Consider the following 25915-nt stretch of genomic DNA (forward strand, 5'->3'; position numbering starts at 1 on the left):
AGTGGTACATGAGAACATGGACGTTAGAAAAAATATACATCACATGTACAGAAACCTAGGGATTTCAAGGCCAAATGCATACTTATGTGAGTTAAAGTAGATTGAAAGAAAAACATCAAGTAACTCATAGTGAGGCAGCACAGAGACGTGGTCAACATCTAGGAGGTGATTGAATGTGACCGCAGTTTGGGGGGCATAGGCCCAGGGTACTGGGCCAAGGTCAAGAGAAGGCAGGGCAGGGGCCGAGGTTTCATCACAGGGGTGGCAGTGGCAGGACATCTTTCTGCAAAGTGGGGGTCCCTGCATTGTGGGCCAGTGGGAGCCTGTACTCCAGAAACCACGATGAGCATGCAAGGATTTTCGTAGGACAAATGCCTGAGAGAAAAATGGGGAGAGAGCTAGGCAAGGCTGGGGGCACCTTTGGACCCCAGGGAAGGAAAGAGGGTGGGAAGACTGGGTGGGAGGGTACTGCCTGCCTATAGTCAAAGGCAGGCTCAGTGGGTGTCTTTGGAAAGACCAGGGTCCCCATCAGAGTCCTGGCTCTCCCCTGAGACTCCCCTCTGCATGCATTCCCCGTGGGGGGAGGAGAGCAGCCTGTGGGAAGCGTGGCCTGGGTGCAGATGTGGGCATGGATCTGCGTGAGCAGCAGGACTCTAGGTCAGTTATGCTGCCAGCAGCTGGTCTGTGGCATGTTGCTGATTTTGTTTATTCTATTTTTCATTCTGGATTTATTAAGTACTTTATTTGTTTGTTCAGCTAAAGTTTACTTCCGGTGTCTGAGCTATAGCTCTTACCCCAAAGCTCAGTTTACAGTTCGAGTACACTGATGGACTGAGAGCACGTGTGTGTGCACCTGTGTGTGTGTGTGTTTAGTGCCCCATGCTCAGGTTGTCTGATACACTGTGCGTGTGCAAACATGGTACCTTCTCAAATTTAGTTCTTTCAAATATACCTAATGCTGAAAAATGTGAAAAAGAAAAGCAAAAAGCTCCTACCAACTCTAGGAGCGGGAGCAGACCCAGGGAGAGAGGTTTAGGATGCCCCTCCTGTCGGGCTCCGTGGTGGACGAAAGAGCCTCAGGTTTTGTACCAGGTGACTTTTGTTTTATGAGCTTCCTGGATCAATAGTTTAGCAGGGCTGATTCACCCTGGTACTATTTTCAGCCTTCTGAATTATTTTTTATTGTGTGTGGCCGAAGTTTCAGATTAATCACTCCTTTCCTGATGTCATAAACCAGAAATACGTACGGGAAGCTGGTGAATGTGGCCAGCAACCCTGAGGTCAGCTTCCCTTGGAAAGGCCGGCCCCCAATTATTCAGAGGCCTCAGTTTCACCCTCTGTAACAAGTAGAGAATAGTGGTACCTACCTCCTAGGACTGTAGTGGAGGTTAAATGAGGGTTAAGTGAGGCATTTATTGATTTTATTTATTTATTTATTTATTTATTTATTAAAGATTTAATTGGGGAAGGGGAACAGGACTTTATTGGGGAACAGTGTGTACTTCTGGGACTTTTCCAAGTCAAGTTGTTGTCCTTTCAATTGTAATTGTGGAGGGTGCAGCTCAGCTCCAGGTCCAGTTGCCGCTGTTAATTGCAGAGGGCGCAGCCCACCGTCCCTTGTGTGATTTGAGGAGTCGAATCAGCAACCTTGTGGTTGAGAGGATGGGCTCCTACCAGCTGAGCCATCTGGGAGCTCAGCAGCGATTCAGATTAAGGTGCCATGTTCAATCTTAGTTGTGAGGGGTGCAGTCCCCAATCTCTTGAGGGAGTCAAGGAGTCGAATCGACAACCTTGTGCTTGAGAGCCTGCGCTCCAACCAACTGAGCCATCTGGCACTGGCCCATGTGGGAATCGAACCGGCAGGCTTCAGCGTTAGAAGCACGGAGCTCCGACTGCCTGAGCCACTGGGCTGGCCCCAAGTGAGGCATTTAGAACAGTCTCTGGCATGATGCTTTCCCACTGTCATACCTCCGCATGGGCTGGTGCCCTCCTACCTCATATCTACTTGTTGGAAACATTTCCCCATCTTTCAAGCCCAGCTCAAATGCTCTTTCAACTCTGTGAAACCTTCCTGGATATCCCAGCCCCTCTGGCCGGCCTCTCCTGCCTCTGACCTCAGAGGCTGGTTATTGCCATTCCTGCCATGGTGGAGGTTTCTGGAAGGCAGGCTTCATAGCTAATTTTCCTCTGAGTTTTTCTCTGCTCCTTGCAAGGGAAGTGGGACAATGTAGGGGTTGGATGTCACACAGATGCATTCCATTTGAAGGTTGGTACTGCCACTTACTGTGTGGCCCTGGGCAGGTGGCCACCTCTAGTAACTGTTGCTCTACTGATCAAATGGGGATCATTTATAGGACCAATCCCTAGGGCTGTCATAAGGATTCAATTAGGTGATGGCATGAGAAGTGTGTTGGGTGGTGCCTGGGGGTATCAGGATATGGCAGCTGTCATTATGGACAATAAGTGTTTGTGGAATGAATCAGAGACTGGCTTGGTCTGGGGACTGACCGGGCTCCTCCTGCCTGCCTCCAGCCGGCCACTTCCTGATCCACAGTCTCTCCTTTCTAGGGCCTGTTCCAGCCAGAACCAACCTCCTGCCTCCTGAAGATGCCCCTCCTACCTTAAAAACCAGCCTTCCTGCTTCATCTGATTCAAAGGTAAATCCCCTATCCACTAGTGATTTCAAATTACTCTGAGCTTCTAAAACTATAAGTACTGGTCATCAATAAAGCTGGGGCTGGGTGACAGGGGTGGGGGTGTGGGGATTGGTGCACTTTAGTGAATAGTCTTTTTATTGGGGAATATTGGGGAACAGTGTGTTTCTCCAGGGCCCATCAGCTCCAAGTCATTGTCCTTCAATCTTGTGGAGGGCACAGCTCAGCTCCAAGTCCAGTCGCCGTTATCAATCTTAGTTGCAGGGGGTGCACCATCCCATGAGGGAATTGAACCCACAACCTTGTTACCAAAAGCTCCCCTCTAACCAACTGAACCATCCGGATGCCCCATGAATACTCTTTTTGATGAGCTTTTCCATTGTTTGTGTTTAAATGAGAGATGATAACTGGCATCTTCCTTCCCCTCAAAATAAATTGGTTGTGGTTGTCATTGGCTTTCAAACTACCTCCCCGTCAACCTTTTCAACTGAAAATATATCTGAGTTATCCTGAATTTTCAGTGACTTGGGTCTAGGGCCACATATGACTTTTGTGGGTCTAGGCATTTGTGCCTTCATGGGCCCTTTCCTTCATTTAAAAAAAATTTAAAATTATATTTTACGATTGAGTTAATATAAAGATGAATGTAATTCAAGCTAGATTAAAAATTAAAACATCTTCTTCCACTCTAAAAGTTCATTTTTGTTCTTCTGATTTTAAAACAGTTTTATGGACCCCTAAAAGTGTTGTGGGCAGGGTGCCTGGTGAAGAAGCTAGCTCTGCGTGGGTCTGGTTAATGAAGCACTCCCATAAAGGAGACTGTCACTTCCACAGGGTTTTAATTACCTTTGAAAATTAATCATTCTTAAAGAGGACTTAATAGCTTGGGAGAGTGACCATGGCATCATATTAAATGAAAACACCAGATATCAAAACTATGTGTGTGTCATGATTTCAATTTGTTAAATACATCCTTACATATCTAGTTGGTAAGAAATACACTAAACTTTGCTAACAGTTAAGTAGATAATGGGGTTAAGGGAATGCCCCCAATTTTCTAAAACTGTTTATTAGAGCATATGTAACTTTCACAAACTTAAGTTTATGTACACCTATTTTTAAGAAGAGATGTTATTGAAACAGAGCTGCTTTTCATAGGCTTACACACGCGAGCAGGCTCTGGAGCTCGGATTACAGAATCGCGTTTGGTTATGTGACCCTATGTCCTGCTTCTCACCCAGCATGTGTACCACGTATAGGACCAGGGGCACCCGCTAGACCATTGACCAGCTGTGTGATCTCACCTCAGCTCTTTGACTTCCTTGATGCTCACCTTTCTAAACTGAAAAAAAGCAAATATCAACCATTTGTCAGGAATACTCACATTTTAGTTCATCTTCAAAATTACCCTCCAGGGTACAATTGTTATCTTCATTTTTGCTGATGAGGACATTAAAGTTCAGTAAGTTGTCCAGAGTCACAGAGCCAGTTCGGGGAGGAGCTGGGATTTGAGCTGGCCCTGCTCCTGCTCTTTTTACCATTCCTCCTCACTGGTTGAGGTGATCCAGGCCATCGCTTCAGCTCTGCTGTTCTAAGATTTCCTGAGGTAGTAGGGAAATAGCATGTTCCATATTAATTCAGTATGAATCTCTGTCTCTTCTCTCTGAATCCCCAGGATTGCAGCACCTCTATTCCTAAGCAGGAAACACTTCCGAGCCTGGCTGGAGAAAGCCTTTTCTGGAGTGAGGTGGACGTGGTTCAGGCAACCGATAACTTCAACCAAACCCACAAAATCAGCGAGGGGACCTTTGCTGACATCTACAGAGGGCAAAGGCAGGGCACACCATTTGTCATCAAGAAGCTCAGAGAAGTGAGCACTTCTTGGTTTCTAGTAGGGGGTGGAGGCTGCACGGGTGAGGCTGGATTTTCACCTTTCAATGTCTTTTCCCTCAGATGCCCTGCTCAGGTCCAGGATCAGTTGAAAAATTCTTCCAGGCAGAGACACAAATTTATCAGAGGTAAGCCTCCCCTTAGGAAAATACTTTGTTTAATAATGATGACAGCTAACCCTTATGGAGAGCTTCCTATGTGACAAGCATGTTTTAAGCGCTCTGTACGTATAAACCCATTTAATCCTCACAAGAACCCTGTAATGTAGCTACTATTATCACATTGTTTTACATATGGTCAAATTGAGGCCCAGAGAAGTTAAGTGTCTTGTCCAACATCACAGAGCTAGTAAGTGACAGAGCTGGAATTTAAACCTAGATTGGTCTAGCTGCACAGTCCATGCTTTTTCTACATAGCGACTATATGCATAGATTAGAATTATAAAAGAACCTTGGTTCACTTGGCTCAACTGCTTTCATCCTGGAGGAAAGAAATCCGTTTCTGTCCCATTTTTTTTCCTGTGCCATTTTTTAAGATGGGCAGACACTTACCGATACCAACTCTAAGGGCAAATCCATTTTAAAATCCTAGCGCTCTAGAGCAGGATCTGGCAAATGACCCTCAGGCTTAATCTGGCCCTGCCTGTGTTTATATGACCTGAGAGCTAAGAGTGGTTTGAAAAAAAGAAAAAGAAAAAGAATATTTCATGACACAGGAAAAGTATAAGAAATTCAAATCTCAGTGTCCTCAATAAAGTTTTATTGGAACACAGCCATGCTTATTTATTTCTGTATTATCTGTGGCTGCTTTTGTGTGATAGTGCTCAGTTGTGTAATTGCAACAGAGACCATATGGCCTGTGAAGTCTAAAATATTTACTGTCTAGCTTTTACAGAGAAATTTTGCTGGCCTCTGGTCTTGAAGGTCCTTATGGACCTTCAAAAGCCACCCTCAGACCTGCTCATTTTATAGATGGGGAAACTGAGGCTGGAAAAGTGCAGTGAGCCTCCCTGTCACAGAGCTGCGTGGGGACTGGGGAAAAAAAAAGGGGAAGGACTGTTTGGAGACCTGTGGACTTGTCCTGGTTCTGCCATCACTGAACTTAACAAATGCGTATTGGGCACCTGTCATATGCTTGACACCAGCTGTCATTCAGCCTTTGCAAGTCATTGTCTGAGAAACTCTGCCAACATGCAGCGTTGGGCACATAATGCATGATAGTTGTAGAGTATTTTAAGAAATAAGAAAATTACAAATAAAAAAATAAAAATCACCTATTTTTCATAATATCTCCAAATTAATATTTTGTATTATTTTGGTATATTCTTTAATCTTTATTCATACATATGTATGAATGCACACATGCATACACATACTTATATACACATACACTTTAGTAGAAACTGGAAGTCTAATACCTTTCCACCTTGGCGTCGTGCCTTCCTGGAGTTGGCAGTCATTCCTTCATTCATTGATTTGGCAAATGTGAGTTGTCAAGGCCTTAACTTGGCTCTAGGAAGTGCAGACTGAAGAATACAGAGCCCCTGCCTTCAGAAGTCTGGTGGGGAAAGTGAAGTGTAAATAAGTAATGATATGAGAAGTGTGAAGTAGGATGGCCTGGGGGGAGTGAAGGAGAACAGAGAGATCCGGCAGTAGGCCATTACAACAGTCCTGAGGAGAGTCCATCAGAGTCTGACCCAAAGCAGAGGAGGGGGGAAGGAAAGGGACGTTTGGCAAGCTATTTATGACCATGAATGGTGACTAATTAGATGGGGGAGGTAAAGAGGTTTCTAGGAAACTGGATGGATGGTGGTACCCTTCACTGTGACAGTAACTATGGCTGGAGAAGCGGGTTTGGGGCTTGTTGAGTCTAGGCTGCTCATCTAGAGCACTGGGACTGGAAATGAGATTTGAGAGCGTTTCTCATAGAAGTGGGAGATACCTGGCAGAGCAGCTAATAAGTCAAGATGATGAGCCTAGCTGGGGAGACTCAGGTTTCAGAGAGGGGTAAAGAAGGAGGGTCTTGGTGAAAAAGGCCAAGAGTGGTCAGAGAGGTAGGAGAGTCAGGAGGGACGGGTGACTTAGAGCCCAGCAGCCGGGGATTTTGGGGAGGAACTCCAGTTCTGGGAGTGAAAAGACCTACTGATCCTGGCTTCACTGCTTGTTAGTTGTAACCTTGGGCAAGTTCCTTAATCTCTAAATCTCTTAACTACCCCAGAAAATGGGGTGGTTAAGGTGTCATGCTTCAGAGGAGTGAAGCAGGATAAGTTCAAGCAACTTGACTTCCAGCTCCTTGAAGACAGGCAATTTTCATCTTTCTATGCTGGTGCTGGGCCCTCAGGGTGGTGGAGAGGGCAGAAGAGGGGTGGGCGGTAAGGAAGTGGAACAGCCTTTGATGACTCTTTCTGTCTGAGTCCTCACCCCTCCACCGATACCTGATTTCAGATGCTGCCACCCCAACGTCTTACCTCTGCTGGGCTTCTGCACTGGAAAACAGTTTTATGGCTTGATCTACCCCTACATGGCAAATGGTTCTTTACAAGACAGACTTCAGGGTCAGGTAAGGGGCTGGGTCATGGTCAGACGGCAGGACCAGGAAGCAACTAGTTAGAGAATCAGGGTTAAGGACTTAGAGATGACCGGAGGGGACAGGGACGATCCAGAGAGGCCCTTCAAGAAGAAAAGTTGGGTCAGAATGTGTAAGATCTGGCTAAACATTTTCAGGTAAAAACCTATAACAAATTTATTTCTCAAGGCATTTCATTTAAGTCAAGATCAAGACAAAGGGTCCCATAGCACTAATTTTATTCAACATCGTTCTGGGGGTGCTAGCCAGTACAATAGGAGAAGGAAAAGCATTAAGAGATACAGAGTATGGAAAAGTGGAGGCAAAATTTTATTTAAAAATGCTATTCTAATATATGTGTATTTGCTTGTGTATTTATGGAATATACCTCTGGAAAGATACAAGAAACTGGTACTTTGGCTGCGTTTGGGGAGGAGAACTAGATAGCTGTGGCACAGGACGGGAGGGAAACTTTTACTACATATCCTTTTGTACCTTTTACATATTATACCATGTGACTATAATACCTATTAAAATCATAATTTTTAAAACAAACATCCTTTCATAAAATCCTCAAACAAAGGGGAAAAAAAGTTACTCCACAACAGAATTATGGCTTTTTTGGGTGGCACCAAACAAAGCAGTTATTCATGTTTGCTTTGCTGAGCTCTCACTATGTGCAAGGGCTTTACACATGTCTCCTCCAGCCTTTGCCACAACCCAAGAGGTTTTCTCCATTTTCCAAAAGAGTAGTCTCTGGCGCAGAGAGGCAAAGTGGCTTGCTCAGAGGAACACAGCTGATAAGTGTCAGGGCAGTGGTTTAAACTACATTCATGTGGCTTCAAATTTCAGAGTTTTTGAGAAGAAATCTATTAACAAGGCCAGTTCTTACAGGGTGTGGGACCTAAGACATGACTTGAAAACAAAGTGGTGAGTTAGTCTGGAAATTCAGTCTTAGGAAATAGTGGCAGCACCTGGGGCAGTGGGGAGACTTTAGCCGCGCTCTGTCACAATCCCCATCAGCGCCTGTGAAGTCTCTCCAAACACACATAAAATGGGTGTAAGGCCCACATCCCTGGTGTGTCAATACAAGCTCCCTAGCTCCTTTCCGCATCAGCCTCTCCTAGAGAAAAATTGTAGAGCTGTCACTATAATAGCTGCCACTAAAATAGCTGCTGTTTATCAAAGACCCAATGTGTGGCTGGCACTATGCTACGGGCCTACCATACGCTCCTTTGAACCTTTACAACCCTAAAGCATAGGGGTTCACATTTCCGTTTTATATCTGAAGAAACCAAGGCTCAGAGAGGTTGAGTGTCTTTTCCAAAGTCACACAGCTATTGCCTCTCTGAGCTAGGACATACACCTAGATCTGTCTTGTGTCAAGACTGGCATCCTGCCAGCACACCGTCCTGGCTGAGCCCTGTTGCAGAGGGTATGAAGAGCTGGAGAGACAGGAGCCCAGGACCCTGCCATGGGGCTTTAAGAAGTCCTTTCTTTCTCTTAGGGTGGCTTGGACCCCCTCGTCTGGCCCCAGCGCATCAGCATCTTCTCAGGGCTGCTTCGTGCCGTGGGGCACCTTCACAGCCTGGATATCATCCACAGCAACATTAAGAGGTGAGAGAGGTGGGCTCAGGCTGCAGGGATGAGGCAGCACACATTCCTGGGTCCCCTTCCTCTTCCTCTGGTTGCCTTTTTGCCTTTTCTACCCAGCTTATCTACCTTGAGTCTCTTTCTTTTTTTGTTATACTGTCAGAAAGAAGTATTTCTGGGGTGTGTCTCTGCTTGCTGTCAGCGTGACCTGCCTGCCTGTCACCACATTTGTCTTTCTGAGCTGGTGTGTTACCAGCAAGCACCCCACGACCCTGATGTATTTACTTCCCACCCAGCTGGTCTGCACCTGGTCCTTGGTGTTTGGGCCACGTCTGCCAAGCCCCCTGGGATTTTGAGCTCTGTGCTCAGGGTCTTCTCAGAGACCTGCTCCCCACCGTCTCTCTCTCTCTCTCTCTCTCTCTCTCTCTCTCTCTCTCTCACACACACACACACACACACACACACACACACACACACACACACACTTGTGTACCTGTTAGTGAAAGCAACTTGAGTCAGGGAGGCTTCCTGCAGATTAACATGCACGCCAGCGTCTCAGTATCATGCTCCCAAACATCCAACAGCAAGAGATCTTTGTCTGGGGACTGGCAGTGTGGGGAGAGAGTCCAGAAAATTCCAGAGAATTTGGCAAAATGGAGCTCAAAACCGTGGGACCCATTCTTCCCCAAGGTCCTCTCTCTGTTTGGCAAGGGGAAGCCTTTTCTCTTTCCTCTCCCCTGATTCTTATTTGATTGCACAAACAACTGTAATAGCAAGAAAGGAAATGAAAGGACGAGAGGTCGGCCTGGCTAACTGCCTTGACTCTAGCCGACCTCCATTTTTCTCTTTCTTTTTTTGCCCCTGCCCACACAGAATTCTTAGCTCTAAGGTAGCATGGTCACCTGATTACCAATTATATTCTCTCCCCCTCTTCATTTAAACATGGTAAACATTTCCCCACATTGCATGTTATCATGTTTGGTGACTTCTTAATCTTCCATTGCAGGGATTGCCCATAATTTACTTACACACTCCTAATAGTGGACGTTAGAATTAGTATATACTTAAAGAAAAAAAACTATGAGGTATTAGTTCTACATTGAATATTTTTACACATGTAGCTTAGTGTTTTTGTCCCTCCTACCACTTTGCAGTACTTTTTGAGAGTTCACTCCCATGGTTTAGATGATTAGGTCCAAGAATATGTTTATTGCTCTTATTCCCCACGATCTGGGGAGGTTCAGTGCCAGAGGATGCTGGCATTTAGCCTTGAGTCAGCTGGGCCAGAGCTCGGGGGCAGAACAGCGTTAGAAGTGACTGAGCCGGCACAACTTATGGGCTTGGCCAGCTGAGGTTGACCAGGGTGGACGTCTGTGGGGATCAGGATAGCTGCCTCTCTTTGGTCACATCAAATGCCATTTCTGAGGCAGTTGGATTAATCTTAGCTCCTCCCCATTTGCTGGTGGGAGTGGGCTCTCCTCTCAGGATTGGCTCAGAAACTCCAGGTTGAGGGTCTTCAGTGACCCTAACTTGCAAAGGCTGACAGTACTCACTGCTAAGTTGTTTTCCAAAAAGGTCTCCATGGCAACCTCTTCTTGTCCAGCCCCAAATGAGAAGTTTCTTTCTGCTTTGTTTTCCACAGCTCCAATGTTTTGCTAGACCAAAACTTGACCCCCATGCTGGCCCATCCAATGGCTCACATGTGTCCTGTCAACAAAAGATCAAAATACACTGTGATGAAGACCCACCTTTTCCAAGCCTCAGCTGCATATCTGCCAGAAGATTTCATCAGGGTGGGACAGCTGACAAAGCGAGTGGACATCTTCAGCTGTGGAATAGTAAGACCTTCTTTCTCTGCTTAGACTTGGGCCTACATTCATGTGTCCTTCCCACAGCTCCTTTGTAAGCGCAGGCTATCATAGAGGCTCATACATGTGTTCCATCAAAGTATAGTAAGGGTTGGCAAACTATGGCCCACAGGCCAAAACGGGCCTATGGCCTATTTTGTATGGCCTAGAACTAAGAATAGTTTTTACATTTACAAAAGATTGAATGATAATAATTTAAAAAACAATGAAGACTATGTGACAGAGACTTGGTTTGTGGCTGCAAAGCCGGAAATATCTACTATATAGTCTGTTACAGAAAAAGTTTGCCGATCCTCCAAGTAAAGGCACTGATGAGTGTCCAGATTCTAGTGGGCTACAGGTAGTCCCCTGATTCCCAGCCAGCCAGCCATCTATTTATCCACTTGTATTTGTCCTTGTTTGTTCGTCTATCTGTTTTGTCCATCTGGCCATCCATCTTTCCAGTCATCCATCCATCCATCCATCCATCCATCCATCCAATAGCCACCCATCCATTCAGTATCCATCTACTCATCCAACCTCCCTCCTCACCACCATCCTGTCTGTCATTACAGTGTATAGAATTTGTGTGGACTGCAAATATAATTCAAACACAATCCCACTCCCACGGGCTCATGGTCTGGGGGTAACAGTCTCCAGTGTATGTTTCTACAGCACACCAATTCCTTGAGATCTTTACAGGCTTGGTGTGTTTAAAGGCTCATGGCCAAATAGGTTTGAGAACTCTATACTTCCTCTATCTGACCACAGTCTCCTATCTACCTCCCCCGCTAGTGCACTCCCCCTAAGCCACCTTCTGCTCCTAGTTCAGTCTCCACACGTCAGATTCCGCTTTCCTCTGTCTCCCAGCCCATTGACCCTGCTGGTTTCCTGGGCCCCATCAGCCCCACTGAATGGCTCAGCGAAGCTCAGCAGGGCTCGCCCAGGCTCCTGCTCTTTTAAGACCTGGTGGGACTGAACCTGCAGATTGCCAGACACTATAGTGCAGAGCTTAAGAGCATAGATTTGAGTCCCAGCTCAGTTACTTTCAGCTAAATGACCTAGGGTACATCACCTATAACTCTGGGCCTCAGTTTTGTCCTCTGTAAAATGGGGGTAATGATTCATGTGGAGATTAATAAGATAATATACATAAACTGGTTAGCATAGTATCCTGCACATATGAAGATTATTATTATAGTGGTTATTTTTATTATTCCCACCTTCATACCCAAACTCCTGATTTCTGTTTACTCTTGACATTTTAACTCAGCTTTTGGTGTAACAATTGGCTTTCTCATTCATTCATTCACTCATTCATTCATTCATTCATTCATTCATTCATTCAGTGCCCACTGGCTCCCTGCACTCATTTTCTCAGCCCTGCCACCGACTGACAATATGATTTTGAATTTTGATTCCTCATATGGGGAACGCTGCATTTCTCAGTTTTGTTTTTTTGGGGTTTTTTTTTTTTGGTGAGCATTAAAGGACCTCTGTAAAAGGCCCTGCACAGAGCCTATTGTGTGGAAGAGGCAGAGGAAATGTTTGTTTATTCATTTTCCCTTTATCTTCCCTCGTTTTCTGGCAGGAGCTGATGGGGAGTCCCTTTTCAATTGGCTCCTGTCCACTTGCTGCAGGAGTGCCCTCTGCTGCCCCCTCCTGGTCACTGCCAGTCTGTTATTAACCCTCGGAGCCCTTCCTCTGGGAGTGAGGAATTCTTGGCAGTAAATGTGAACCTATTATGAGTTGCTTCTGGAGAGGTTGTAGGAGAGAGATTTGACACTGAGGGTGGGGTACTTACTCTTTATATTCACAACCACTAGTTCCCCATTTACCACATGAGGACACAGGCTCACATTTTAGTTACTTGCCCAAAGAACACTTGCACATATAAGGAACAGAGTCAGAATTTTAACCCAGGCCTGTCTGACTACAGAAGCCCTTAACCTCCATGCTATTATCTCTGCAAAGAATTCCTGTTCAAAGCAGATTTCCCATTTACTAAGACACATATCACGGCTTGTCAATTTTGTGGTAGCTTACACTGACTCAGGTCTGTGCTCCTTTTGTGAGCAGATAAATTAACGAACAAATGATGTTACTCACTGTCTATGGATGAAACATGCTATTGATGTTGCTGAGATTTTCTGTATAGAATAAATATTTACAAATGAGTTTTCTTCTTTCCTGAGATTGACATAGCAGTGTTTGCTTTCCATTTCTGATGGGTTTTTAAAATGAAATTATCTTTAAAATATAGGATGTGTGTGTATATATGTGTGTATATAGATATAGATATATGTATATATAGAGATATATGTGTGTATACATATGTAATGTATATATGCATTTATATACGTGTGTATATATTTTATGTATAAGTGCAGGTATATGCATATAGTATATGTGTGTATATATACATATGAATGTATACGTGTGTGTAAGTGTGTGTGTATGTATATATGTAAAACTGATGGTATTACACACTCATTTGGTTTTCCAGCCTCCCTACCTTGCTATCAATTAATCAAACCTTCTACTCCAGCTGAGTAGTATAGGTAGTTGGAGGAAGTATGGTGATAGTCTCATGTTCTAGATTTTGAGCAAGTGTCTGTGCTGGAAAATGGCAGAGCCAGGCCCAGAGCTCAGACTCTGTTACCTAAAAGAAGCTTCTCTCTTGGCCAGAATCTCTTGCCTGACCTTGTACACAAGTGCCTGAACTGTGCTAACCCCATGTTCTCTCCAGGTGTTAGCCGAGATTCTCACTGGCATCCCTGCAATGGACAATGACCGAAACCCAGTTTACCTGGTAAGGGAACCAGTCACTTCTGGCTGGGTGCTACATTTGGGTCTCACAGCAATGAAGGGTCAGGCGGGGAGGGACCTCCACTGTTTTACAGATGCTAATGAGGCCTCAGTCTAGGGTTTAATTTGCAGATGCTAATGAGGCCTCAGTCTAGGGTTTAATTTGCATCTGTGCAAAATAGCTTTAATCTCCCACCCCACCTGCCAGCCAACAATTACTTTTTCATGATAGTAGAATTTAGAATGTTTAGGGAAAACTCATTTTTCTCTCTCTACACATCAAGCAGTCAAATAGGGTTTGTCCTAAAATTGGTAAAACTTAATTTCAGTCCTTTTAAATAGGTTTTATAATAAATCCAATAACTTCCATTTTTGATAGGTTCAAAGAACTATCATATACCATGTTTCCCCAAAAATAAGACCTAGCCTTATATAAGACCTGGCATTATCTTATTATATTATATTATACCCGGTATTATAGTAAAATAAGACTGGGTCTTATATTAATTTTTGCTCCAAAAGATGCATTAGAGCTGATTGTCCGGCTGGGTCTTATTTTTGGGGAAACACGGTATGCAGTGCCATTTCAAAAATATAACAACACAGCTTGTTGGCACTTTCCATAAATCATCTTTCTGAGTCATCTCAAAATCCCCATTGATAGAGATTGATAGAGGCATTATGTTGTTCATCTATAGATGAGGAAAGCAGATTCAGAAATTTGCATGAGATCTTAGCTACACTAAGTATTAGAGCTGTAATTCTGAGTCAGGTCTTCTGGACTGCATGCAGATCCTGAATTCTCAATCCTGACACTCTCCTGACTGTCTAATTCTCATGGCAGTCCAACCACTATTATCATCATCCCCATTTTTCAGATGAGAAAACTAAGGCCAAGGTGAAGAAACTTGTCTTGGCCCTTCAGTGAGATCAATTGGGATTTGAACCCATGTTTTCTGCAGACTTCCAGATTCTGTGCAAGCTCTGGTCCTCTTCAGCAAGTTTGAGAGGGGAGTCCCTTTTTTGACTTTTTGAGGCCATTAGAGCAGTTGGCTTTTTTGTGACTGGGTCCCAAAAGCATTCCTTGAGCATTGGGGTGGAGAGCTGAAGGCCTCCTATACAAGCAGAAAGTCACAACTTGTCCCTCTGCTGAACTCCCCAAGCTCCACCCCTTTTGGGCACCAAGCTCTAAATATTGCAAACAAGACGATTTGGGCAGCTCGGATGTGGTTTGAGTGGTTTGGGGCAGTTACTCATCTCCTGACACGAGAAACTTCTTGAGATGCATTCCCTAGCAGTTTGCTGGGGCTTGCTAATTAATTTGGGAGTGAATGTCACAGAAGGAGGCTTTCGAGATGCTTGTATGAAATTTGCTAGAAGGTTCTTTTTGCTAATGGTTTCTGAAAATGTGAAAGGTATAATTTTTTAAAAATCTAGTTTCTTTCTCTTCCAGACCCAAATATTTCTCTCTAGACCCCAAAAAATTATCTCATCATTTCCTGTTGTGGTACATACACAATTCAGATTGTGCATGTAATCAGGGTTCGAGTCAGAAATGAAAGCTGCTGACACCTAGTGTGGTCCAGTGTAGGAGGAAGCAGACCCCTCTTCCGTGATGGGGGGAGTGTTTGTGGCGACAGTGCTTTTGGAGCGAATTGAGTGGTTTCCATCAAAATTTAAAACGTGTGTAACCTCTGATGCAGTAGTTTCACTTGTACAGTAGGGAAACACACACACAAGTGAGGAAAGACAGATGAACAAGGAAGTTTGTTGTAGCATTATTTGATAGCGAAGCACTACAAACAAGTGAAATATCTGTCATTTGAGAGGTGGTTAATGAAATTACAATATAATCATGCACACCGTGGAATGCCATGAAGTTATTTATAAATAAATAAACTTATGAGTATAAGCTTATCAATATTTATAAATAAAGAGGATAAAGCATATATATGATAGATTTTGACATGTATGTATCTGTGGGATTATCACCAAACCAAAATAATGAACAGACCCACTACCCCAGAAGTTTCCTCTTCTCCTTCAAATCCTCCCCCACATCCCTCCCTGCCCCTGCCATCCCCTGCAGCCATTGATCTGCTTTCTGTCACTGTATAAAAGTTTCCGTTTTCTGGAATTTCATATAAATGAAGTGTGTTCTCTGATTGTCTGGCTTTTTCTACTCAGCATCGCGATTCTGAGATACGGCTATGCTCTTTGTGTGTGTCAGTGGCTTATTTCTTTTGTTACTGAATGGTGTCCCATTGCATGGATATGCCACCGTTTGTCCAGTCACCTGTTGATGGACATTTGGGGTGTTTCCAGGTTTTGACCTTTACAGATAAAGCTGCTAGGTACCTTTGTGTGGGGGTCTCATTCTGGACATATGTATGCATTTCTATTGAGGTATAATTAACATTTTTGAGGGGTACAGAATGGTATCAGTTTTCACAAATGCAGACAGTCATATAACTACCAGCCCAATCAAGATATGGAAAGTTTCCATCATTCCAGAAAATTCCCTTGGGCCCCTTTATAGTCAGTCCTCCTTCTCTACTTCCAGCCCCTGGCAATTCCTGATCTAATTTCTCCAGTTAAATATACATGGGTCAGAATTCTACATCCTAAAATGTTTATTTTATATCATAAGAGATTATCCCTGTAATTGTTAATAAAATTAAATTATTAATATAAGTAAATTTCTCAGCATGTAGTAATATAGTATATAAACGATAACTATTATTACTACTAATAAACTGTTGAATGTTTACTCTGTATCAAGTATCACACTTTATACTTAGGTGTATTATGTCATTTAATTTTTTTGTTAGTCATGTTATCCCCATTTTCCTGATGAAGCAACTGAGGTCTGCCTAGAAAGGTTAAGCCACTGCATTTATGGTATTTTTTGAGTGTACTATGGAATGCCCTGTGTATATTGAAAATTTAGCAATTCTCCAATTCTTGGCTGTTTTGCTTGTTTCTGGGATCCTTGCATTTCTTTTTTGAAATCCTGTTGGTTTTCTGAGAAGTTTTTGCAGCGCTGGTGCAGTCATGGAAGTAGGTGGTTCAGGTGTTTTTGGGTCCCACAACCTTACAGCTCACTCGGGTGTATCCACTCTTCTTCCCACAGAAGGATTTACTGCTTAGTGAAATTCCGAGCAGCACCACCTCGCTCTGCTCCCGGAAGATGGGCATGGAGAAAGTGATGGCCCAGGAGATCTGCCAGAAATATTTAGAGAAGAGAGCAGGGTGGCTGCCGGAGGACTGTGCGGAGGCCTTGGCCACGGCCGCCTGCCTCTGCCTGCGGAGGCGGAACACCAGCTTGACGGAGGTGAGCTTGATTCTCAGCCTTTCCCCCGCGAAGAGCCCTGTCCTGGGTCAGCGTGGCCTCACTTCTGGGGGCCGCATAGGTCTGCTTTACCAGGGGCTACGTTAAGACTCAGGGTCGATCCCTTCACCAAGAAGTGATCTCATAAACCCGGGCTGTATTTGGTTTCAAGTCGTAGAATGTGTTGGAGCTCATGTCAGCAAAACAGGGCCGTGTATGGATAAGGGTGTCTCAGGAGCCCTAGGGAGGTGTGCTGTTGGCCTCAGGGGCCCGGGATTACGCCCTCCGATGTTAACAGAACTCTGCTTTCTCCGAATTTGCCTTATTCCTCCTCTTCTCTCTGTACGCCCCCTTTTTCTTTTCCTTTGTCTTCTTGGTTAGGGGATGTGGCCATATTCATTTACAAGTTATAGCTCTACCCTCACTGAAAGATCAAGTCTCCAGGTCCCAATTCCAACATCTTCAGTGAGAGAATCTGATTGGTCTAGCTAGGGTCAGGTGTCTACCTATTGGCTAATTTGGTAAGATGGGGGCAGGGTCCAGTATATAAACCTGGCAATTCGGGGGTCAACCGCTGAAGGTGCAAGGGCCAGGTCCTAGAGAAAGGGCTAGGCAGACACCCCAGAAATCAAGCACCACAGGATAAAACATTTTCCTATGGACAGGTTATGTAGAGGTGGTAATAGGTAGAAATTTGGGGACCACTGCTAGGTCTTTCTAAGGATAAAATTACTGCCCAAGAGGACTCTTGGAGGTCATGTAGCTGAGTGATGTTCAAGTGTCTGGCAGCGAGGGGCTCCTTGAAAGTATCTCAGGAGTTGCTTTTGGCAGCAAGAGGGCTGTGGGGCGCCATAGGCCCCACCCATAATTTTGACCAGACTCCACTTTCACTTCTTATAATTATATTGGGTTCTCAGTATTTATTTGAGGAAAGGGTTTGGTAGCTGAAAAAAGTCTTCAAACATATCACTGATGTAGTCCAAGCCTCCCGTTTTATAGATGAGGAAGTAATTAGGTCCAGACAGTGGAGAAGATGGGCCCACAGAGTGAATTTCTATCAGAGGTCTCTGGTCTCCTGGTTCAGCCCAACGACCACGGTCTTGCAACCTGAGCCATTGTTCTAAGCCTGGGCTATTCTATGCCCAAGTGCCACAGGCTCCAGTCATTCCTTCAGCATTTGTATGCTGGGCCCTGGGGATATATGTAAACAAGCCAGGCCAGTTCCACTTTCCTGGATCTCACAGACATTGCACAGTAATCGACTGTGTGGTCAGTGCTGGGATAGTGTCTGACGGGGCCACTCAGGAGGACTTTCCCAGGAAGTGGTATGTAGGCTGACGAAGAACTGTCTAAGCAGAAGGAACAGCTCATGCAAATGGCCTGCATTGAGAGAGATGTTTGCACGGTCAAGGACTTGGAAGGTCAAAGTGTTTGGAACACAAAGTACCCGGGGCAAAGTCTTGTGATGCTGCGCTGAGGAAGGAGAAGCCCAATAATAGAGGGCTGTGCGGGCACAGTCAGGATTTTTAGGAAGTCACTGAGCATGTAAAGCAGGGGCAGACATAATCAGATTTACATTCTAAAACATCTCTCTCCCTCAACCACTTATTCTTTCATTCCAGCATTTATTTCTTCATTCATTTCATTCTTTTGTTCAGTGTATCAGTTAAAGTACTCTGGAATAAGCTACTATAATGAAGAGACTCCAAAATACAGTGGTTTAAACGAGATAGCAGATTATTCTCCTTAACTTCACAGTTTGAATATAGGCAGTCCAGAGCTGATGTGGCAGTGCCACCATATTGGGGACCCAGGCTCCTCTGTTGTTGCTCTACTGTCCTTTCCAGGTGGCTTCCATTTCAGAGTCCAAGATAGCTACTTTAGCTCAGATGCATGCCAGCCACTGAAAGGGGTTAAAAGGAAAAGGAGAACACACCCCCTTCTTTTAAAGGTGTGACCTGGAAATGCGCACATCAGTTTTTCTCACACCTAGTATGCCAGAACCTAGTTACATGGCCACATGTAGGTATAAGGGAATATCATCTTAAGCGTGGCAAATATTTATTGGGCATGCACTGTAAAGATTTATCTCAAGAGGTGACACTTGAACTGGGCCTTGAAGGATGAAGAGGCATTTGCTGTGTACAATAAAGGGGATAGAGTACTTTAGGTGTATAGAGGAATGAAGACTGGTCCTTGCCCCCAGTATTTTTTGGCCAATCTAGGAAGAAGAGAGATCAACTGGGTCATGGACTTTAAGACAAACAGGACTGGGTTCGGTGGTCAGCTCTGCTACTCACTAGCTGGGTGGCCTTAGGCAGGGAACTTAGCCTCTTTGATCTTTTAATTTCTTATCTACGAAAACATCATTGTGCATCATGTGTCAAATGTGCTTTGTAAACTGCAAGACACCGAGCAAATGAGATTTGTTATTGTTATTAAGTGTATGTATGTATGATGCTCTTTATATGTAAGTGTGTGTATGTGTGTATAAAGAAGGAACATTCCTTCCCTGCCTTCCTCTAATTTTCATAACCTCCCTAACCAGAGAAGCTCTTAAGGATAATATCTATATTACTTGGGGTATTTCTAGTTGAAAGTGATAGAAACTCAACTCAAACTCTTACAGAGAGACAGAGAAGAGGGGAGGGGAGGGGAGGGGAAAGGAGGGGAGGGGAGGGGAAAGGAGGGGAGGGGAGGGGAGAGGAAGAGAGTGGAGGGGAGGGGCGGGGAAGGGGAGAGGAGAAGAGAAGAGAGGAGAGGGAGAGGAGAGGTGAGGGAGAGGAGAGGAGAGGGAGAGATGGAGATAGAATATCAATGAGTGAATGAATGAATGAATGTATTGGCTCATTTAACCAAACAGCAGACAGGACAGGCATTGCTAGAGGAGCTTGATGCAGGGTCTCAATCAGCAAAGGTGCAGCTATCTGTGTCTGTGCCTGTGGCTCTCTGTCCATCCCTTGCCTCTGCTTTACTCTGTGTTGGGGCTGCATTTTCACCCACTGTAAATGGGTTTTTTTGTGTGTGGTGAGGAGTCTGGCTCTGCCAATAGAAAGGAAAGGGGAATCTTTCCTCAAAAAGCTTTAGGTGGAAAAATGCCAGAGAAGGATTTTGATTGGCCTGCTTGGGTCATATGCCCAAACCTGGTCTGAGGAATGCGATACTATAATGGGTCCACCTATGGCTAGGGTTGGTGGCTAGGGTAGGGGGGAAGTTCAGTTCTTTTTAAAGGTAGGATGCTGTTCTTCTCGACAAAGCAACAAGCATTTAATTCTTTGGTGTCTGTCTCTCCAGAGGTCTGAGAGACCTGTTAGATTTTTCATTTCAGAAAGAATTCCTGGTGAGTGCTCTCGTTTCTCTCCTCCCCTAGGTGTGTGACTCCGTGGCCGCTGTGGAAGAGCGGCTCAGAAGTCAGGAGACATCGCTCCCTTGGGGTGGGCTTTCCGAGGGCACAGGCTCTTCCTCCAACACTCCAGAAGAAACAGATGATGTGAACAATTCCAGCCTCAGTACCTCCTCCTCCATGAAGGCAGCACCCCTGTCTGGGGCTACTGCTTTGCTTGCCCCCACAGAGGATGGAGAAGGCAGGATGCAGGCCGACTCCTCCTCTGAGCCCTGTACCAGCCCAGAACCTCCCCAGGATGGTAAGTGTGTGGGGAACTGAGTGCACATATACACTCATTTGTGTATCCCTAACTCAGCCCATCATTTAATCCTTCCATCTCCCTCCTTCACGCGGTCATTTGGTTATACAGCTGTTCACATACCAGCTGACTGCATAAAGAGAAACACAGGGGTGTCATCTTTGACAGCTTCCTCTCCCTTTGGCCCCCCCTGAGTCCAGTCCATCACCCAGTCCTATCCATTGACCCAAATCTCTCTCAGCTCCATCTGCTTCTCTGCACGGCCCCCACCTCCCTCCTTCGTCTCAGCCACTGTCCTCTTGCTGGATGACTGCACAACCTCCCTTTGTCCTCCCTGATCCACTCTGGCCCCTCATCAGTCCTTTCTCCAGGGGCCAACCAGAGTGGTTTATAAAAACAACTCATGTCACTCTTTGCTTAAAGCTTTTGTGTAGCTCCCGTCACACTTAGGGACTAAGTTAGAAGTTCCTCCAGACCTGCAAGTCTCTGTTTGATTTGTCCCCGCCCACCTCTCCATCCTCACTTTACAACATACAAGCCATCCTGTTTCTAAAGATACCTTCTATGTCTGCCTCTCCGGTCCAAATATACCAGGCTTCTGTCTGAAAGAAAAAGTTGGAAGGCCTTTTCAATGTAGTGTCCTTGTTCTCTAGTAAATGCGGTTCAATGAGTGTTCCAGGGCCTGACCACTCCTATTGCTCCTCCTCCCATGTAGAAGAGGGTGTCAGTGTTCACCCTGCCCCCTTCCCTACTTCCATAGGGAGGAGCATGGAAGCCCCCTCCTTTCTGAAAGGTGGAGGCAGGTGACAGGGCTTCCTTCCAAAGGCAGAGATGATAAAAATGCTCATTACATTCAGTGCCTGATTCAGAAACCTGGTCCAAGTGAGGTTCAGAGACCAAGTCTGACTCTCTAAGAATTGTAATAGTAGTACCTGTTTCCAAATGCCTTTTGTTCAAGTGGCTTTTTAAAAATTTTCCATTGAATATCAGCTACAGACACTTCATGGAAAATTGAGATTAATGAGGCCAAAAGAAAACTGATGGAGAATATCCTGCTCTACAAAGAGGAGAAACTGGACAGCATCGAGCTTTTTGGCCCCTGATGCCCAGAATACAGTGAGGACCGCTGTCTTCAATCAGAAAGACGACTGTCAAGTCAAGATAAAGGTCTGAGGCAGAATCCAAGGTCTCCCAGGAAACACAAACCAAACATCAGCTTTCTTGGGAGGGAGAGAAACTTCCATATTCCAGACTAAAGGAAGAAAGAAGGGACCTCAGCTTTTATAGACACCAAAATCTATGAAGTCCTCTTCCTTTCTGGGATTTGTTAGTCAGAGCTGGTTTTCATGAGACGGAAATGGAAACCCTGATACATGGGCCCAGGATGTGGGCAATTTCGTGGTTCCGGGGAGGATGTGATGTTAAGCACTCCAACAGATGCCGATACTCCTTCTCAGCCCTCAACTGAGAGCATTCTGAATGCTGATAGCGCGTCCAAAGATAAGATCTCCGGGTCATATTTGCCAACAGCTGCCTGCAAATTCCATGACCCGAAAGATTTTCAACTTGTGTCCCACTGCAGTTCTGGACTCACTTCCCAAGGTCTCAAGTTTTATAAATGCCAGGCACCTGGCAAAGGGCTCTGTAGGTTTTCTGCTTTCTCTGTTGGAAATCTTGCAACCCACAGATGTTTATTTAATGTCCACTCTACACCTTTATCCTCCCATTCCACTAATGCTAATATTTTTATTGGAGGTTTTATTTTGAGAATATTATTTATGGTTGAATATAGAATCAGGATAACTGATTTCATATCTGATTCTGCTGCTAATTAAGTCAATCACTTAATTTCTGGAACCTCAGTTTTCTTGTAAGTAACACCTATTCATTCTCCCTCCCTGGGCTGTTGGGAAGAACAGGTGAGACATGGCTACAGAAGTACCGTATTTTGAAAATGCACTTGTCCTGTTTTATGAAATAAATAGAAATACATTAAACTTAGATTTCTGCCATGTACCTAATGGTTATGCAGTGGGTATTTTTCTGAAAAGTCATGTTGCAGATCTTTTTGTAAAACAAATGTTACTTTAAATTCAGTGTGCCTTATTTTAAATAATTTTAAATAATTCTATTGTGATTTTTTCCTTTTTATTTTTGTAAAATAAAAATACATTGATAAAGTCAACAGATACCTTGTAATTAGTTTTGTGTCCAGATGAATCTCTTTGGAGATTCTTTGGAGAATAAATTCTGCATCCATGAGCGGGGTGTCATGGGGTGGCTGAGGTTGGGCACTGGCTGTCAATGTTGGCAATATATTAATAGCTGTGTAATCTTCTGCCAAGTTAGGCAGTTACTCTGAGCCTCTGTTTCTTCCTCTATACAATGGGGAGAATAAAACGTACCTGTTTCGTAGGTTTGTTATCAGGGCAAAGGGCAGACCCTGTCTGCTGTAAGCAGTCAACAGCCTCCAGCAAGGTCAGCTTTGTAACAAAAGCCAGGGTGGGCTCCAGCCCAGGTGGACAGTGAGCTGTACTGACACCCCTGTATTAAGCTCTGGTGGCTTCGAGAATTCAGTGAAAGGTTGTGTCAACGTGCCCCAAGCAAGACCTGGCATGTGGTAAGCACCTTACAATTGTGAGCAGCGTGTTTCCAGGGCTGTTTGAGCAATAGAGGGCCGATGTCAATAGGGTACGGGTTATCCAGACATGCATTTTCAGACTAGGGCTTCATAAATTTCTGGAGATTCACTGAGAATCTGATGAAAGCTATGGACCTTCTCCTCTCAGCAAATTGTAAATATATACATATACAACTGTATATGAACTCCAGGGATTCATTGGCACCACAGTGCCTTTTCATGAATCCCCAGAGGGACAGACAGCCTGAATTTTTTTTTTTTTAATAGAGGCACGTGACTAAAAAATCCAAAAGATTACATGGTGGAAAGGAAGCCTTTTAACCATTTGAAATTTAGTTTCTCATTTCTTCTCCCCAGAGGCAACCACTGTTACTAATTTGGTATTCTTCCAGAGATGATAAAAACTTTTATCTTGTTGCTTAGCTCCATTAGTCATCATGTGCGTCACATGCTATGGAGTCGGCTGCTGGTGACCCTATGAATGAGTGAAGTCCACAATGTCTTATTCTCAGAAGCCCTGTACAGCATGTAGATTTAGCCTATGGCTTCTTTATGAAATCAGTCCATCTTGTATTTGGTCTTCCTCTGTTCCTGCTGCTTTCTATTTTTCCCAGCAATATTGTCTTTTCTAAAGAACCCTGCCTTCTCATGATGTGGCCAAAGTAGGACAGCTTCAGTTTTGTCACTTTTGCCTCCAGCAATATTTCAGTCTTAATTTGCTTTGGGACCCACTTGTTCATCTTTCTGGTGGTCCAGGGTATCCAAAGTGCTCTCCTCCAACACCATATTTCAAATGAATCAATTTTTTTTCCTATTATCTTTCTTCACTGTACAATTTTTGCATCTGTACATAGTAATTGGGAATACAAGGGTCTAGATGACCTTAGCCTTGGTCTCTAATGACACATCTTTACTCTTGGTGATCTTCCCTAATTTTTCCACTGCTGCCCTTCTGAGTTTCAGCCTTCTCTTGACTTCTTGGCTGCAGTCTCTATTTAAACTGATGACTGAATCAAAGTAACCATTAGTTATTAGGGAGATATAAATCAAAACCCCTATGAAATACCACTTCACACCTGCTCAGATGGCTGGAAGAAAACAGACAACATCAAGTGTTGGAGAAATCGGTACCCTTATACTTTGATGGTGATATTGTAAAATGGTGAGCTACTTTGGAAAACAGTCTGGCAGTTCCTCAAAAGGTTAAACATAGTTTTCTTATGACCCATCAATTCCACTGATATCTACCTAAGAGAAATGAAACCATGTCCATTCAAAACTTGTGCACCACTGTTCATAACAGTAATATGCAGAAGAGCCAAAAAGTAGAAACAACTCAAATGTCCATCAGATAAATGGATAAACAGAATGCTAGGTAAAAGCCAATATATATTGTATGATTCCATTTTTATGAAATGTACAGAACAGGCAAATCTATAGAGAAAGTAGGACTGTGTGTGCGTGCGTGCTTGCGTGCGTGTAGGGCAGGGGGTGAATTTGAGGAAGGGAGTTGTAATGGTCACAAGATTTTGGGGTGATGAAAATGTTCTAAAATTAGATTATGGTTATGGTGATGGTTGTACAACTCTATATACTAAATATACTAAAAAAAGAACTATAGGGCCGCCGGTGGCTCAGGCGATTAGAGCTCCGTGCTCCTAACTCCAAAGGCTGCCGGTTCCATTCTCACTGGGCCAGTGGACTCTCAACCACAAGGTTGCTAGTTCAACTTCTTGACTCCCGCAAGGGATGGTGGGCTCCGCCCCCTTCAACTAAGATGGAACACAGCACCATGAGCTGAGCTGCCTCCCGGATGGCTCAGTGGTTGGAGTGAGTCCTCTCAACCACAAGGTTGCCGGTTCCACTCCCCCAAGGGATGGTGGGCTGTGCCCCCTGCAACTGGCAACGGCAACTGGACCTGGAGCTGAGCTGTGCCCTCCACAACTAAGACTGAAAGGACAACTTGACTTGGAAAAAAAAAAGAAGTTCTGGAAGTACACACTGTTCCCCAATAAAGTCCTGTTAAAAAAAAAAAAAGAACTATACACTAAAACCATTGAACTATATAAACGGGTGAACTTTATGGTATGTAAATTATATCAATAAAGCTGTTAGGAACACAAATGCACAATGGTTATTCTCAGACCTTTAAAAATATCTTGACGCTCCATTCCTATTATTGTTGTTATTATTAGTATTATTACTACTACACACATTTCATTCGCACTGCTCTGGATCCTGTGTGTTTTCACATCTTTCTTGGCCATTCTTTTTCACCAGTACGTTTGAATCACTTCATTCTTTTTGCCTGATATTCCATTGAATGTATATTTTACAGTTATATAACTAGCTTTCCTTACTGCATATTGAGCTTGTTGTCATTCTTGTTACTACACAGTGCCGCCTTCCAGGGAGGTTGTACCAATTTGAATGTCCATCGGTGACATAGATGGGAGTGCATTTTTCCATTATCCTCAGTTACAAAGAATATTATCATGGTTTTTGATCATTGCCAATCTAATGGGTGAAAACATAATTTTATTTGTACTTTTTAAATGACTGGGGTGGTCATTTTCTAATATGTTAAAGAGGCTTTCATAATTTCTGCTCATTGGTTCATTTCCTTTGCCATTTTAATACTGAAGTATCTCATTGCAAGAGTTTTTACATAGCAAGGCCATCCGTCTGTTGTCATGTGTTGCAAATATTTTTCTAAGTTTGTACCTTGTCTTTTGAGTTTCTTTTTTTTTTTTTTTTTTGCCAGGTGGATATTTTACATTTTTGTGTAGTCTCTCTTTTTTTCGTGGATTCTAACTTCTAAATCTAATTCTGCCACTTTCTGGGTGAGTCACTTGGTTTCCTGCTCTGTATATGGGTTGGTGTGAGTTCGGTGAACGTCTCCGGATCTGAAAGCGTCCAGCTAAGGATGGCAATGGTGAGCA

At 44.1% G+C, this 25915-nt stretch overlaps 1 protein-coding gene across 1 annotated transcript in view; it reads left to right on the forward strand.

Annotated features, from left to right (window-relative positions):
• The window catches only part of IRAK2 (interleukin 1 receptor associated kinase 2), a 50917-nt gene extending 28397 nt beyond the window's left edge, over positions 1 to 22520 (forward strand). The window contains exons 4-13 of the mRNA XM_081072134.1: positions 2569 to 2657; positions 4330 to 4524; positions 4608 to 4672; positions 6989 to 7103; positions 8617 to 8726; positions 10345 to 10540; positions 13299 to 13361; positions 16491 to 16691; positions 20059 to 20332; positions 21323 to 22520. Coding sequence (XP_080928260.1) covers positions 2569 to 2657; positions 4330 to 4524; positions 4608 to 4672; positions 6989 to 7103; positions 8617 to 8726; positions 10345 to 10540; positions 13299 to 13361; positions 16491 to 16691; positions 20059 to 20332; positions 21323 to 21435 — 1421 coding nt within the window. The 3' untranslated portion in view covers positions 21436 to 22520. The remainder of the gene's footprint in view (positions 1 to 2568; positions 2658 to 4329; positions 4525 to 4607; positions 4673 to 6988; positions 7104 to 8616; positions 8727 to 10344; positions 10541 to 13298; positions 13362 to 16490; positions 16692 to 20058; positions 20333 to 21322) is intronic.
• The last annotated feature ends 3395 nt before the right edge of the window (positions 22521 to 25915 follow it).

The sequence above is a fragment of the Rhinolophus hipposideros genome (assembly GCF_964194185.1).
Source record: "Rhinolophus hipposideros genome assembly, chromosome: 14".
Classification (NCBI taxonomy): Eukaryota; Metazoa; Chordata; class Mammalia; order Chiroptera; family Rhinolophidae; genus Rhinolophus; species Rhinolophus hipposideros.